At 33.7% G+C, this 18,671-nt stretch overlaps 1 protein-coding gene across 8 annotated transcripts in view; it reads left to right on the forward strand.

Moving 5' to 3' along the window:
• The window catches only part of LOC126775435 (T-box transcription factor TBX3-like), a 118,267-nt gene that overhangs the window by 23,577 nt on the left and 76,019 nt on the right, over positions 1-18,671 (forward strand). For 4 of the 8 annotated variants that reach the window (XM_050497384.1, XM_050497386.1, XM_050497387.1 and 1 more), the window contains exons 2-3: positions 15,325-15,438; positions 17,805-17,958. In XM_050497384.1, coding sequence (XP_050353341.1) covers positions 15,325-15,438; positions 17,805-17,958 — 268 coding nt within the window. Of the gene's footprint in view, positions 1-15,324; positions 15,439-16,846; positions 16,961-17,804; positions 17,959-18,671 lie in introns of all 8 variants that reach the window. The other 4 variants (XM_050497382.1, XM_050497383.1, XM_050497385.1 and 1 more) reach the window with 2 other exon arrangements.

Consider the following 18,671-nt stretch of genomic DNA (forward strand, 5'->3'; position numbering starts at 1 on the left):
GCTGTTCCTAGCCTCCCGTTTTTAATTTTAAATCTAATTATTTTTATTAAATCGATTGATATACAGTAGTCATAATTTATTGTCATATTATTAAATAGATATTTACAGAAAAAACGTAATGTTTTTATTATTGAATATTTACATTGTTCATAAGAGCGTTATTAAGTTATATAAATTTATATTTATAATTCGTAAAAGGCATCGTAACGTCTTCTAAAACTCATCGAACGCGATATGAGATAAAAATTCTGCGTTTGACAATCATAATTTTAAATACAATCCTCCTGTATACGATTTCGGTCGGTGGCGCCGTCTGTAAATTCCCTGTCCGATGCCGCGATAGGCAGCCTATATGTATAATGTATAACAAATGGGAGACATCCAAAATAAAAAGCCTTAAGGCCCCGAATTCGTGGGGCCACTCCACGTGGATACATTCCCGGCATTTTGTATACGCCGCCATCTTTTTTTCTTTTTTTGGCGCGCGACTTATTTTGCGTCTCTAATATTTTTCTATCTATATTAATATTATCTGTGTGATAACTATAAAATTTAATTTAAAATTAACCAAAACATTTTATAATGAAAAAAGAAAATTTAAATATATAACTAATCGATTCAGTTAAAATGTTCGCAATAAAACTTTATAGTGTAGTGCAGTAGCATTCATTAGTATGGGCGTCTATCGATAAAAGCGACTAAGTCGATTAACAAATCGGTAAGACATTTATGGGTCACGTTTCGGGACGTTCACATCACTAACCTCATAAGAATACGACTCACGTAGTCGGAGCGACACTCGAATGTGTATCACCGTATTTTGGCTAATTGTTTGCTTTCTATTCGTAATTAATCCAATTAATCCGATTAAATGAAACGTTGAGAAACTTCGAGAGAATTCTTCGCATACCGTTGGTGTAGTATAGCCACAGCACTGCATCCTTAAATTCCTCGACTTTTTCCGTTAAACGTAACGAGTTGAACCATTTGAATAATTATTCATTCGTTATCGTAAGATCTATTTCTGAATACGTCGGTCAAGCGACCTGCGACATGACAACGACAGCATGTTTCTGTCGACTTTTTCTCGCGACTAATCGACACTTGTAGACATTTCGATGCCACCGACCGATCAAACGTCCCGCTTTAGCTTGTAGGTTTTCTTTTTTTTTAATTTTTTACGCGTGATGAAGGATGACAAAGGTCTGTTATGGATTGTGTTTGTGAAGGAAATAATGAACTGTGTAAATGTTTATGTTTTTTAATTAGAATCGATTATTTGTTACATGATCTCGTTTTAATTATAAAAATTGTCGAATCATTTATTGAGAGATTGCCTTAGAAATAAATATTTATTGTGATTGTAACTTATAATTGTAAGCTATTTTTATAGCTTGGACTTCAATTGGAGGGACTGCTCCGCATCATCATAATACAAGCTTTAGTTCACGGTGTCCTGACGAAATGAATCGTCAGATAGACGATTATCTTTTCTAAAACTGATTTATATATAAAAAACATGCTAGAAAAATATATATTAATCAAGAAAATATGCCATGTGTGTTTAGAGCCTAAAGACCTTAAGAGATTAATAAGTGAAGTGTCGTTACTTTTCTAGAAACGTCTCGAACCTCATAGGCTATGTGACGTCATCAAAAATCGAACATGGCTGACTATAGTCTATAACAAAACCGCTTAAAAACATTTAATAATTATTTTTTAATTTGTCTTTAACTTTTTATTTTATTACAACATGATGTTTGTCATGCACAGACTAAAATATAATTTACATTTTTTTTAATTTAAAGATTATCGAAAATCGAATAATTACTTTTAATTGCTTAAATATTTAATTATGGAACATTTAAGTTGTCAATCATCGTCATCGTACCAGAAACGCGAATAGTTGAAACGGGTAGTACCGTAACGAGCAGCCCACCCCAAGGCGCCGGCAAGGTTACACCGCGTCTCTCTTATCTCTATCTCACAAGGAAAGCGATAGAGTCGAAGATAATAAAAAAACTAGCGATGTATATAATTTGTTATGCAATATTATATAAATATATATACATATATATAACGTGGTAACTTGGATTTTCTTGCATGATAAAAATTAAAAATGATTAATATTATTAGAAGGTTCTTGAATTAAGTAGAGTTTAATTTAATTCAAAGTTCTAATTGATAGGTATCACTAAAAAATTACGATTAATTAACAAAAAAATATTAAACATTTATTTTTTTAGTCAGAATCGTTTTAATTTAATGCTACATACAAAACGTTGCTTTCAATTTTTGACATTAAAATTTTACTCTCCGTTCCAATTCGCCCAGTCACATTGAAAAAAATACTGGGAATCGCGTTTAAAAAAAATGTTTTACTTTTTTTATTACTTAATACGTATGTTATCTACGTATGTGAGCTTAAATTAATTCAACGACGCCTCAGTATTTGCTAATTAATCGATAGTTTTATCAATTAAGGCATTGCGCTCTAAATATCTACAAAAATACATACAAGCTGTACCGGTGTCCACTCACCACGTCCCTACATAATACTTTTAAAATAGAAAATAGCTGTAATTAATTAAAACTGCTTGTTTAGGTAAAAAAACAATAAAATAAGACAAACGAAAGAATAATCTTAAAGACCACCCTTGAGACCAGTTTTGTTTTAATTATTTTAAATACATAGAGCCCTTTTTTAAATCATTTAAATGACCAACGATATATAAGAAATATATATATAACAATTAAATAATACATTAACGTATTAATGCACTTAAGTTTTGTTGTATATAATGTTGTGTACACTTGTAATCGATATACATATCAGAATTTTTTTCTCTTGGGATGTTATGTATGCCACCATTTATATGTAATGTATATTTTATTTTTTTGTTTGTTGTTATTTGTATATTTACTGGTGGTACAGCTTTGTGCAAGCTCGTCTGGGTAGGTACCACCCACTCATCAGATATTCTACCGCAAAACAGCAGTACTTGGTATTGTTGTGTGAGTTGATGACGGTTTGAAGGGTGAGTGAGCCAGTGTAATTACAGGCACAAGGAACATAACATCTTAGTTCCCAAAGTTGGTTGCGCATTGGTGAACACTTACTATCAGGTGGCCCATAGGCTCGTCCGCCTTCCGATTCTATATAAAAAATATTGTTAGTGATCCTATTAAATAAATAAATAAAAATAAATAAATCAAAAAAATAATTAATAACAACATCTATTCTATAGTTTTCGACGTCGATTAGTCGAGCTACCGTCAGCCGGTGCCCGGTCCTTCGATAACAGAAACGAGATGACACAGCTTTTTGTTAATCGTTATTTATAGCTTTTTTATTTCCATCTCTTCCAACGCGCCGACTTTTGTCTTAAATCACATCGCCCTAAACGAGCTCGGGTTTTGTTGTTTTTTTTTTCAATTTTTAGGAACGTTCAAAAAAGGTTGTATAGGTGATCGGCCTTGTAATAGGTTGTAAACTGGGGGAAGGACATTAATTATTGCGTCGGCTTTTTACAGGCGCGGTGGTACATATATCAATTTTTAGGGAATTCACTTTTAAATATATTTTATTATATTTTACGATTACGAATTTATAATTATTTTTGCAAAGTATTGTAGAGTCTAATTGTTGCTTCTTTTGAAGTAAAAAAAAAGTTGCAATGTGAATTTAATTCCTTAAAATACGGTTCAGAAAATAAAACGATGTACACAATGTTATGTATAATATTATCATGTAACATGTTGACTGTCTCGTTGGTTTAGCGGCTTGATGTAAGGCCGCAGACCCGGAGGTCCTGGGTTCAATTCCCAGGCTGGGCCAATAAAAAGTTATTGGGTATATCTGTCGAAAATTCTCAGTAGCAGCTCGGAGTCTGGAAGTTGGTAGTGTGTTCACTCCCGTGCCTCGGAAAGCTCGTAAAGCTGTTGGTCTCGCGCCTGAACTCTTTCCGGTCGTGTCGGATTGCCGTCCCGTCGGATTATGAGAATTAGGGAATAGAGAGTGCACCTGTGTTTGCGCACACACTTGTGCACTATAATATGTCCTGCGTAGTTGGCTAATCTTGAGACTGACTGCCGTGGCCGAAATCGGTCTGGAGGACCTTATTATCATGTTTCAGGTACCATGTTTAGGTACATATGTGTAAATGATATATATACTCATTGACATATATACTCATGAAATATAATATAAAATATTTTTTTTAAATTACACTAAAAAACACTAAGTGTATTTATATTTATTAAAAAACTACCAACATCGTATGTTATTAGACATTAAATATATTACGCGAACAAGTTAAGAGACACTTCAACATTGCTCGCTTAAGCTGTTTCCGGTGTTATATTTAATATAACAGGCTAATACATTTTCAATTCATGTCAATTCCGCTTGTGTCAATTTTAAGATATAAGTCAAAATCCTTTCGTTTAAATTGATATATAGTGACTCAGGGGGTAAGCTAGTTTAATTGAAAACAAGATTATAGTGATTGCATGTAATACAAACAAAAATATATTTTAATACAGATTAAAAAAAATTATTTATCCTAAAGTTTTACAAAAATAATTTAATAGTTTTCGCCTGCGTCTAAGGGAGCAGGTGTTATAAAGAACGTAATTCCTTTTTCGGGGTTCGAGCTTCATACCAAATTACATCAAAATCGGTTCAGTGGCTTACCCGTGAAAGCGTAACAGAAGTTACTTTCACATCAATATTATTATTATATATAGTAAAATGTGCTAACGCGCTAAAATTTTAAGCACTATTAATTAACTCAGTGCTTTAATTTAATCAAGCTAATATATCAAACAAAACAAATATGAACAATATTACTAATTTAATATAGATATTAAAGGGAACATATAAATGCAAATAATTTAAAATAAAATTCAAACCCTGGCAAGCACCACTGAATTTTCATGTGCTTAATTTGTGATTATAATTCATCTCGTGCTTGACGGTGATGGAAAACATCGTGAGGAAACCTGCATGTGTCTAATTTCACTCAAATTCTGCCACATGTGTATTCCACCAACTCACATTAAAGCAGCGTTGTGGAATAAGCTCCAAACCTCCTCAAAATGGGAGAGGAGGTCTTAGCCCAACTGTGGGACATTCACAGGTTGTTACTATGTTGCCAATGTAAAACATTTATCTATATATATATATATATATATATATATAAGCGAAATACCACTCATCACGAGATCTCCTTAACTAACCGCCCGATTGACTTGAAATTTGTCACAACTTAACTTCCCCGACATAGACTCACAAAAAAACGGATATTATGCAAATCCTACCCAAAAGACATTTTTGTTATCTACCCGTGCGAAGCCGGTACGCTAGTTTACCTATATAAGCATTATCTGATCGCACCCCGCTGTCTTACTCCCGATCTTACATCCTAAGCATATAACTTAAGTTAACCCTCGTAGAGTTTTACGACTCTCGAAGCTATTAACAATTCATAAAAAAATCATTAAGATCATTTCAACTTGGAATTAATAAAAGAAAACATCTCATTTTTATTGTTTTATTTTTTAAACGGATTTTTATTATTGACTTATATTTTGTGACTTAATGTGTTCGCGGTATCGAGTTGAAATCGATTCGGTTTCGATGTTTATCTGTTTGGAATTTTTTAAATTTGAAATATGTGTACACTATATATTATTATACGTATTTTATCATTTTTAATCGTTAATTTAAATAATAAATGAAATCAACGTAAAAAACATCATTGCTTCCTTAATTTTTCACAAGTCTGTTTTTTTTTAATTAAACAAAACTAATCTGATTAAAAAAAAAAACAAATTCGGTTATCTATGGATTCGAACGTATAGTTCGAAAATCGTTTTATGTTTATGCGTCCTTTAACTAATTATCATAATTATTGTATTCAGATTTGCATTTAAACATAACTTTTAAACAAGAGAAAATATTCGATTTTTTGTATCATTTTATTATTATAGAACAAACTGCGACTAAAAAAATGCTGTATTAATTCGATACAATGCTTCACTTCGTATCTCACTCGTGAAACGTTGATAACCGACTTACGGTGATACGCAATTTTGATACGTGTATTCTTTAAATATAAACGTTATAATAATTATTATAGTCAATGACGCATGTCACCTTCTGACATTAAATCTTGTTGTGGTGAGTTTCGAGTTTGTTCTTAAAATATAATACTCGTGATTGTTCTACAGCAGTTCATTACATTATAGTATCATTTAACCGCCCCCAAATAGGGCTCTAAATAAAATCCAAATTTCGTAACATATAATATACAAAAAACAAAAACAAAACGAAACGGTTTCTACAATTTGTCAATCTATCGTATTACAACGGAATTCGTTAATTATTTTCATATTAATTACTTGGATGGTGTTCGGTAGCGGAATTCACTTATCTTTATAGGTAATCGTGGTACTATATAACAGGGTGAGGCGAACCCGTTCCATGATATAAGATTCTAGATGTATCGTAAATTAAATTACCTTACAATTTGAACTTGAATTATTATAAAAAAACACAAGAGTAAAACCTACTTTATAATATATATTAAAAATATATTTAAAAGCATATTTTTGGCGGCCATTTTTATCATATTATGATAGGTATAAACGTTACTGAAGGGATGTTTAGTTAAAAACTGATCGCTCTTTCCGTCATTAATGATTTGACATTCGAAAGAAGAAGACAGCATTATTTAACTAATTATTCTCTAAACGCTTATAAGCAAGGCTCTGAGATATCTCTTTCTATCATTCTTGATTTGACATTCGAAAGAAGGAGACATTAAGACATTAAGACATCATATTTAGGCTAGTTTCTATTTTCACCAGTACAAGAAAAAAGTGATTATGATTAATCGGTTGAGTGAAAATGGTTTAAAATTTACTTGCAAGATTGTATTACAAAGAAACAAAGTTAAATTAATTTTTTTTTAATGTTGTCTCGTAGTGTCAAGCAGACGTGTTGTCCGTGCCGTTGGTGTATATTTCTATCAGTTTAGAGTTTTGTAGTTCGATGTACACATTTTATTGCCATGCAACACCACAATCAACCTTTTGGATTGCAAATTTTTGTTTGTCTTATCTTCATCCTGTTTTGTGTCAGCTGTATTTCTTGTTGTTGTTAATTCATTATGTGGAGTGGGATTCCGAGGCTGGTCTGGATGGTGACCAGGCGGCCTGTCAAAAAAAAAACATAAAAGCTTGTAAAAAGGAAATTAAGTAGCTAATAATGTCTCGTCAAGAGTTTAATAAAAACTTTATTTCAAGATAAAAAAAATCGTATATATATTTTTTTCTCACTCAATTATTATGCAAGAACACCGAAACACAACAAGAATACCAAATTCAAACTTTATATAAATAACTAAAGCAACAATATAAAAGTATAAAAAAATACGTCACAAGTACCAAACGAATTCATTTAAAAGTTATATTTATGGAATACAAAATAAAGAATCAAATCAAAAAAAATTGTGACAAATGAACGATTAATGCGTTGATTAAACCTGCAATCGTTTTCGCAACGTATTTATAAACAAGAAATTAGCGATTGGAAGTTGTAATACTAGCTACCCGTCCCGGTTTCGCTCGGGTAAGGGTCTTCATAGAATTATATCCTTTATTATAATATCCTGGGACATTATTCACACACGGCCATCTGATCCCAAACTAAGCAGAGCTCGTACTATGGAAACCAGACAACTGATATACATAACACTTATTTTCTTTTGTAAAATGATACTTATATAGATAATTACACCCAGACTCACGACACACAGATACGTTTATACACACAAATGTCTGTCCTGGGTATACCACGACCTGCGGTGCGAAAGGCAATTACCAACCACGCCAACTCGTTATATTGATAAAGGAGCAAACAAAAAAGATGATTATTATAGAAACGCATAGGGGACAAACAGACAACACTAATTTTTATTTATTAAGAAGATAAAACGGATCGTTACGGCCCACGCGGCCGTTTCCCGGACTCTTAACTCCATGCGCGCGGCCCACGTGCTGTCGGTACGTGTCCAACATGGATTGGTCATCGTCAACATCAAATTATATACTGCATTTCAGCTACATATGTATTTGCTTATTACCAAAATACAAGTGAATGATAATCGATGATTGCAGGTTCAAATTCGGAAAGGCACCACTGAAATTTCACGTACTTAAATTGTGTTTTATTTTTTGTATGTAAAAAACTTTATAAAAAATATTGAAACAGCCTCTAAATGTCCCACTATTGGGATGTTCTTATCTTGTTGAGGTTTGAAGCTTATTCCACTACGCTCAAAAGAAGCTTGAATGTTGCAAAATATCAGTTAAATTCGACACATACACATTTCCTCACGATATTTTTCTTCAAGTTATAAACACAAATAGAAAATTGAAAACTTTGCAGAGCTTGCCAGTTTTCGAACCCGTAATCGTCGGTTAAGATCACGTGTCCTAACCACTGGGCCACATCGGCTCGAATGTCATTAAACTAATGATAATAGAATATTTTCACGAACAATAATAACGATTATAAAATTTTAACCTCTATTGAATAACTTATTTATGTTTTTAATCACAAAAAAAAAACCACAACAAATTATATTATATTTAACTCTAGCAAATTGTATTTTAAATCAACTATAATAAATACAAAATAAAAGGCAATAACAATGACATTCCAAGCGTTAAACTTTAAAACTAATTATGCGATAGAATGAATATTTCAACACATCTGCCGTGAACAAAACAATACGCACACATACATATTAAAAAAAAACATCATAATTCGCACCACTTCCAACGATTATGGGCATAAAAACTAATGACCCATTACATCATGAATTTTTAATAAAAACTCCTTATAAGTACATTTTTATAACAATTTTCGTGACTGACAATCGATTTGTCGTACGTATAGCTACGTAGCTCGCTGTCTGCTGATTCTTGTGAAAGGTGAGTCGATGACGCCCAGTGGCACATCACCTTAACCTTCTCTTAAATGTAGATTACAGTAACTGTACAGTACAGTAACAGCCTGTTAATGTCCCACTGCTGGGCTAAGGCCTCCTCTCCATTTTGAGGAGGTTTGGACCTTATTCCACCACTGCTCCAATGCGGGTTGGTAGAATACACAAGTGACAGAATCTCAGTTAAATTAGACACACGCAGCTTTCTTCACGATGTTTTCCTTCACCGTCAAGCACGAGATGAATTATAAACACAAATTAAGCACATGAATATTCAGTGGTGTTGGCCCGGGTTTGAACCCACGATCATCGGTTAATATTCACGCGTTTTTACCACTAGGCCATCTCGGCTTTAATACAGATTAAAAATATTTTTTTTATTTCTATCACAGTATTAAAGTAACAAACAACCGGCACATTATTCCTGTCTAACAGATTCATAATAGTTTCGTTAATTACTTAAAATTTACATAATTTAACAATAAGTTTTCACTTAAACTTGTCAAGTTACTTGACGGTGATCCTGTTTAATTAATTTACCTTATAATTGAAAGAGCAGAAAAAAATCGTAACGAGAATAAAACAGAGATTAAGTCATCGGTGTTCATGGCCCGTGCTCGGTCGAAGCCACAAGAATGCGTCAACGTGTGAGCAGATGCACCTCCCCCTCCGAACGCCACCTCCATCCCCCCTTCCTTTTTAAAGCGAATTTCCACGATGACCCCCCAATTACTGTAGTTAATTGATGCGAGGGATGCATCTCCTAGAAATATACACCTATTTGTCTCGAAAATGTTATAATTTTAGATATGTGGAAATAAAAATCGCACACTAAAGCCGTTACAGGACGTATTCGTAGCTATTGTAATGGTGTTACATGTTATTATCGCCTGCGGGGATGTATGTGGTTGCGTCGTTTTGGTTCTGCGCGCGGGTCTTAATTAGGATAATGTTCCCGCTCTTACTAGGACATATACAGCTACGCAATTTTGCTCGCACTGTCTTTTTTTTCGCACGTTCATTATTCTGCGGTACGCATAGATGTCAGCTTGGTTTTTAAACGGGATATTCTATTTAAGCTCAGCGACAAGATTCATGACTTCTCACTTAAACCAAGAATTGCTTGAACGTTCACAAGACATTTCATAATGATTCAATTAAAAGCAAATTATTTAAAAAACTATATACAAAATAATAGTAACTTTAAAAAAGTTCGTTTACACATTTTTTTTCTGTTTTTTAGAAATGTACTTATAGCGTTATATTAGATGTGTGAATCGTTGGTTTGTGAATGGAGCATTCATCGCGATGCGTTGCAGGGGAACCCCCTCGTTACCTAATTAGACCTTATAAAAACTTGTATTTAACTTATTAGCGATCATTTGATAAATTTAATAACACACACACACACACATATATATATATATATAGTGTGTGTGTTTGGTTGTTTGCAACTCAATTACGCTTAATAAAGTTGACTTAAATAAACATAGCCACATTGATATATATAGTGCCTAATATAGTGATTTGAAATGTTTCTCGCCTTTTTAAAATCAAACATTGATACTCGATAATGAGTTGAGACAGCAACCGGTGTTACCAGGTCACTTTTGGCAAAAGCTGTTTAGAAAATTCAGATTTAGACCAATATTTTTAAGTAAAAAAAATTAGATCACAATTTTCTAGTATAAAATTACAACTTAAAGAATATAAATATATATTATTGCTTAAAATTAAATAAATAAAATGGCCTATAATTTAAGTGATAAACAAGGGATTTTCATTGAGTTTTATCCTAAATTATCAATTTAGTAGCTTTTTAGACTGCTGGAATATATATAAGAACATCTACCTAGTTTTTAATTTTTTGGGGTTTTATCAGTAAATGTTGTTTTATAAATTAATCATGCTGTCTCCTTCTTTCAAATGTCAAATCAATGATGACAGAAAGAGAAATCAATGTTTAACTAAACTCCCTATAAAAACTAAATTGAATCCAATACTAGTTCCTCATGACATTTTCCTTAAACGTGTAGGAATGTTTAAATAAGGTTGTATATTTTTACCGTAATTTTTTCTTAGAACGCTTAAAAAAGTAAGCCGAGATGGCCCAGTGGTAAGAACGCGTGAATCTTAACCGATGATCGCGGGTTCAAACCTGAGGTTTACCCACCTCAGGTGGCATTACCCACCACTGAATTTTCATGTGCTTAATTTGAAATAATAATTCATCTCGTACTATACGGTGAAGGATAACATCGTAAGGAAACCTGCATGTGTCTAATTTTACTGAAATTCTGTCACGTGTGTATTCCACCAACCCGCAATGGAGCATCGTGGTGGAATAAGCTCCATACCTCCTCCTCAAAAAGGAAGAGGAGGCCTTAGCCCAGCAGTGGGACATTCACAAGCTGTTACTGCTAAAAAAATACATAGATTGGTTGAGAATTGCATAAATTAAATATTGGATACACATTTTATTTCGGGTTGAAACATTACCAATAAATTAATATTTCAAAAATAGTAAAAGTAAAAAATAAGAACAATAACAGCGAAACAGATGTAAAACAAATATCACGTATATGAAAATATATGTCTGTATATATCATTCGTACCATCGTGGAGTGTGCTAATATCGCATTCAGAGCGATGCGAAGCATTGAGGCATCAATCCCCAGCTCTTGTCGATCTAATAACCGTTCTTTATAATTAGCCTTACGTACGGTGATCGACGCTATATCTATAACATATAATATGACGGGAGAGGAATGCTGCGTCTGCCTAGTGGCGACCTCATACGGCTGCAGATCCGAGTTCCAACTTGAAATACGAGGCCTGTATAATTGAGAGTCAGTTCACTTAAATGTTCGTGCACAAATTTTTTGTTTAACTGTTTAGTGGGATCCCGTTAATGTGGTGTAGGGGGACCTGTGTCCTGTCATGTTGATAAGGATTGATGCTTAAGTACTCCACCTTGTTGCTTCAGGGTCGATATGCACGTGACTGAATTTAATCCATGATTCTTCTTTATCCTTCAACACTCAATAAAATGATTTATGAACCAATTGCTGGTAATATAAACCCGCGACCTTCCGCTAAAATCCAAGTTTAATATCCACTGGGCCATCACGTTTCGAAATTCCATTATATCCAAGGATATATAGGCTACTATGTATAGTTATAAAATCCTTTGTGAATGAAGAAATGATTTTTAGAAATTTCAACGTTAAAATACATACACGTACGTACCCCCTTTAAGGAGGGGGGGGGGAATAGGAGCAGCAGCTTTGTATGAATTTCAACCTTACGAAGTCAGACGTACAGCTAGTTATAGATACTCCTCTGATAAGGGAAATCTCTTTGCAAACAGTACAAGGCAACGTATAAAGTACTTATTATATATTTAATATTCATTAAAAAAGAAATGAGAATTTACACAAGAATTCATTGTTCGTTTCGATATCATTTTTTAATTGACAGATGGTTTTGACGCAAATTGTTTGAAACCGTCTACGCTCGTTTTATAGTCATAAATAATTAATTAAAACCTCGTTTTAGAAATGATAATGGTCCGATAAATAACATATGTGAACGATAACTCATAAATAAATGCCTCGAGTATTACTGTTTAAGTATATAGACATAACCTTTTCATATAAAATAATGTTAATGTACACATGGCCTTATTATATGTTGATTAGATGTGTGACGTATTCATTTGTCATAATTGAATGCGTTTAATCTAAAGGTGTTACATGCGAACAGAAAAGCGGATAATATAATTTATATAAAATTAATATTTATTCAATATCGTTCGTCATATTAAATATCTGATAAATTTGTGGTAACAGTAATGTGGTAACAGTAAAATAGCTGTATTTGAAATTAATTTAATGATTAAGTAACAGCCTGTATATGTCTCTGCTGGGTTAGGTTCTCCTCTCTTAAGGGGAAAGGCTTGGAGCGTATACACCACGCTTCTTTAATGCGTGTCGGTGAATACAAATGTGGTAGATTTTCAATCGACAGATGAAGCTTCCCTTTATCGCCTAACACGTAAATAAAAAATCACCATTTGTCTGGGCTCAAACCTGCAACCTCCGATAAAGATTCTCGTGCTCTAACCACCGGGTCGTCTCGGCATTTAACAATGCAATATGTCAATGTCAGAATCGCTAATGACATGAAAGAAAGTGTTAAAAACATCGTAAATACATAATTCGTTGTTTGTGACGTTGTCGGTTGAAAAGGCAACGGACTACATTAAAACTACACCCATGTACGTCAATGTTTGAAGGAAAATTGTCACCGTAGCGCGGCACCTTATAAGAGTCCTACGCCATACTTAGCGAGCCCATTGTATGAGGCGAACTCAGCTTTTTACCACGTACATATCAATGGCAACTCTATGTGTATAGAAATAAGGTTGAAACTTTTATAAAGTTAATGTAGTGTTTGAAATGTGAAGAATTAGGACCTAGGTCAACAAATGTAGTTATAATACCGGTTTTTCTAGTTGAATAATTGAATATGTATATGTAAAATGTTTGAGTTGATGTCTTGACACGAAACGAATATTTTTTTTGTTTTAAATGTCACCTTTGTAAAAAAATAAATATTTGAGCAGCTCGTTTAAAAAAAATATCGTGATATTTTTAAACCTTTGATGACATTTCACTTTAATGGACATAATATTATATTTACAAAGACAAAAGACGACGTAAAAGCTTCGCTACTCGCGTTATTACGAGTGAAACAGATTAGGTACATTTAATCGTACATTTTTAATCTGTATAAAATATCGTTGTCCTAGCCTAGTATTAAAAAAAACTTTAATATTTTTTTAATCTTATCTTAAAATTTAACAAACACCTTTAAAATGTTTGCAGAGTACAAATATTTCTTACAATTAATTAATTGGTTTCACACAACAAATTATTAATTCAGTAAACATGTAAACTAAAGGCGACCATTCACGATACAGATTTTTAATGAATTCATGTACAATCGCAACGAACGCGATAAGATATATTAATTACTCTCTAATTAATTATCCACAAACGTATCCTTGTCAGAATTATTTATATACACGCGTAAGGAGTTTTAATGAAAGAGGCCTTATTAGGTTCTTTTAGTTATCTGTGCTCGAAGAATCAACTGTTGTTATTTGAACGCGATAACTTGGATTTGAAATAAGAATGATTTTCTCATTTATTTAGTTCAGTCTTAATAAAATAATCTTCAGAATAAATATATTAATATTTAAAATGAAATCATTGTATCATTGAATAACCAATGTACAAAGATCCATAGTTAGCATTGCGGTGTAGCGAAATCAGATATCTTGTAAAACTCGACACGGATTTCAACCAGTGTGATGATCTTTTGGTTTTAACTACCTCCATACATAAACAGGCGACGTTATATGTAACGTTTATCGTACAGAAGACCAGGATATAATGGGCGCTTAAGCGTTTAATGTATTGGATTACTTAGCGACGACACTATGCGGTTGCAGATTGTTTGTTTTTAGCTACTGCGGGTATTACGCAATAAATATACATTGCATAATACTCGATATGTACTAAGTAAGCTGATGAATAAAAAACACATTTGTGCAGATGTTTATTTATTTTGCTATTTATTACACCCCAATTAATAAAAAAAATATCTAAATAAATGATATACACTCATATATTTACCAAGCAGGTTTTATTAAACTTAAAATCTCAAAATTAATTCAGAGTGCTATGAAAACAGGCTACGATTCTATCTGCTCCTAAAACATAAGTCACGAGACGGATTTTGTTCGCTTAATAAAATGTTAAACTTAGCACTTGTTATTCTAAACGAATCTCCTCACGGCACGACATCAATCAGCCTGTCGGCAAACACTCCGTGGTCATCACGTAACGACGATAAATCAGGGTCTAATGAGCGGTAAACTGCGTTCACACTGACCACTGACCACTTGAATTATATCGTGTAAACTACCAACAGTTACGGAGTTGGCACGAAGAAAATGCCTGTAACACTCGGACAAAATTAAGATATTGGCCGTCAACATATATTGAGCGACCGCGGTGCAATGAGCCATGTTAGATTTAAGTTGTTCTTTATAAAAACTAATGATTTTATATCAGAAACGATACAAATCACAGTACTATGTCATTATATAATCATATAACTGTTTAATCAATTTTAATTTTAAAACATTTACGTTTCTTATATAAAACATTTATTTAATCTTAACCGGATGTCATCCCAATGTTAAGATCGGTTGAGATAAACGATCATTCATTTCCAGACAAATGTTTCCACAAATGAAGTTCCGCGTGTCCGGTTTGGACGCGAAAGCGAAATACATTCTCCTGCTGGACATCGTTGCAGCCGACGACTACCGATATAAGTTTCATAACAGGTAGAACTCTTCGTCATCACGCTGGGACCTCATCATCAAAAGCCTTGTTCATATAGCTCCTTCCCTTCCCTCTATTGCGTAACGACCAAGAATTTAGAGATACATTCTATTATCTAAATTGCTGGTCCATTATCACAGATATCGCAGAAAATGTCGCAAATTATATGTCACATATTCTCTTGAAATCTGTTCGAAACAATGTAATTGACTGACCGTCGATCGGAGATGCTGCAGCTATATCGAGTACCGTTACACGCTTCTTCATTAAGCTTGTGATTCTGCCCACACATTGCACTAGTTCCCACCAATTTAATTCCGATACGCTCTTAATTGTCTGTAAACAATTCGTAACTACGCTCAATTTAAGGGCAACGACATTACGGGAAGCGAACAGCGCCTGGAATCGTCCAACGATTAAGGATTCAACACGCATCCAATGGGTAATATCATTAAAATATCTTTGTCTCAAACGCCGCAGCGTTTATGTAAAAAACAGACTAAGCGATACCAGAGGTGAGAAATACGGAGCAACTCGTTTACTATATCAACTAAATGGAATTTTACGCTGATCGCGGTTAAAACGAACGGTGCTCAGTTTGGTCAATACTTCTCAGCTTACGAACATCGCAACTAACTCATTAGTCGCATCCGAATTCAATAATCATCGTATTTGATCGTGTACATTGTTTAATTCTCGATGACATGACGCGATAAGGTCCGTCTTACCATTTTATGTCCAGCCGCCGATCGAAGGCAAGTATCAAAACCGCCGACGCGCAGGTTTGGCAACATCGAGATGCGATCGATAAACTTCCATTTAATATCCGTTAATTAATACGACCCAAGCATTCCGGTCGATAATTCGTGTGTGACTCAGCTATAAACCGATATCGTCGCCGACAAAAGAACCGGCTGTCTAGCGCCGTTAATATGATAATTAATTATTACAAATCATTATTCACATATTACTCAATCAGTGAAATATTACTTCATTTGAGCGAACTTTTGTATCATTCGCGTCGTATTATTTGATCAAATACGGTCACGTGCGTCGGTCACGTTTCGCGCCATCGCAGAACGCCTAAACGGACAGGCGACTTACCGATTTTGGTTAGTTTTAGGCGATACACTTTTACTTCATTAAAAACACTTTAGTAAAGTTATCGCGTTGCAAAATAGATGAAATTCGGGTACGCAAGAGTGTGATAATTTCTTCGAGATGTGTTTGTTGAATGTAAATAAATGTCACAAGTGCGGTACATCACAAGCTAACCCAGCAATTTCTTGAGATCGAACTAGCACAAAAAGTGAAACTAGTATAGCGGCATGTCTCACAATCGACGTGATGTCATATCGTTGTCGCAAAGAACGAGTCCCAATCCATGTTTTTCTCTCGTATTGCTTGCAGACGTATGTTTCCTGCCTACAAAGTTCGCGTTTCTGGTCTTGATAAAAAAGCAAAATACATTTTGCTAATGGACATCGTAGCTGCCGACGATTGCAGATACAAATTCCACAACAGGTATATAAAGATGTGACGAAGGAATTAAATTAAAATAAGAATATTGTAGCGATTATGACGGCTCCGATTCGGGCGGCCGAGTAGGTCGAACTTATTTTAATATAATTCGTTATTTTAAAAGAACAATAAGGCAAGAAGCATGCGTAAATATGTGAAGGATAGGGATCTGCGTGGTTAAAATGTATACCCTTATAGCCAAATTATTTCGTTTTTCCACAACGCCTTGAACGTTTTACCGTTTTGTTAACGAACCGGATATTCTACAGAGCGAATGATCGTTTCTGAACGCGGACTGGTCTAATTACAAATCTCATCACGTATGGTTAGCCCATTTTTGAATCGAAATGGTCGTACGCTCGACGCAGATTTACCTTCAATTTTGTTCAACTAAACGCAGACCTCTTCAATTCACATTGCTTATAACCCAGTGATTATAATCACTCTTTAGTGCTTTTGTATCCTCTTATCATGTGCATGTAACTATCATCATTATTTGACGTACGATTGACACCTTACACTAATTTCGTTGCATGCAGTTTGACAAGTTATATATCACAGGCAAGATTTTTAACAGAACGAATATTTTCACGCCTCGACAAGTTTCTGTCCTGTGTCAAAAGTACATTGTTTATAACGTCATAATGTTTATAATTTATGCGGCCACCTGTCACCGGAGCCGCGTGTTATTTTTAATTAAAAATTAATTTCACTTTCATTAGTAGATTTTTAATTAGTTTTTGCTATTGATGATGTTTTAACCTTGGTCGAGTTTTGAGTATTTTAATGTTTAGACTTTTTGATTTCTGTTTGCAATGGAATGTAATGTGTGCTTTTGTTCTCGAAGTCGGTGGATGGTAGCTGGTAAGGCAGACCCTGAGATGCCTAAGAGGATGTACATCCACCCCGACTCCCCTTCAACAGGCGAGCAGTGGATGCAGAAGGTTGTTTCCTTCCACAAGCTGAAGTTGACGAACAACATCAGCGACAAACATGGATTCGTGAGTACCTGCTTCTTTAGATTGCTTTAATTCGATGGATTTTTATAAGAAAATTATATTAACAAAACAGTGATCAACATATAGGTCATTATTATATCATTTAGTTAACAAATTATATTTTCTTAATAATTTGTATTTGTCGTTTAATTCATCATAAAGTGAAAAACCCATCGATTTTAAGTACTTACATATGTTATTAGTATTTTGTGACGTCATTTATTTGCTAAAAATATTATGTATTATTAATATTTTACCTAAATATATCATAAATTGAATAGGATGTGCTCCAAAGCCGTAAACGATCCCCTGTCAATACTACAAATATTTGAAGCCCACTCGAGACCCCAAAAGTAGCCTTTTTTTTGTCGAAGCAAAAAGTTTATAATGCGAGTGATATTATAATTAAAAAGGTTGGGCTTGATCTGTCGTCGGGCAGCGGGGTACCATTGTGTCGGTCACGGTTATTACGGTATTTACTTTAGTTACATTCTGTAGTTCAATAGATTATGTGTACACCGGTCTTTTTAGGGTTGTAGCTACAATTAATTTTTTTTTTAAATATAGAACCTTTTTTACCATATTTTTTTTTTATTCCGCGATAATAAGCTATGCTTAAGTATGATGTATAGATGTTCTTACATCGTTATCTTCATTTGGGTTCTTACTATGTATTATCATTTATGAGAAAATAATTCAATACTATTGTGAAAGAA

Source organism: Nymphalis io, chromosome 18, assembly GCF_905147045.1.
Source record: "Nymphalis io chromosome 18, ilAglIoxx1.1, whole genome shotgun sequence".
Taxonomy (NCBI): domain Eukaryota; kingdom Metazoa; phylum Arthropoda; class Insecta; order Lepidoptera; family Nymphalidae; genus Nymphalis; species Nymphalis io.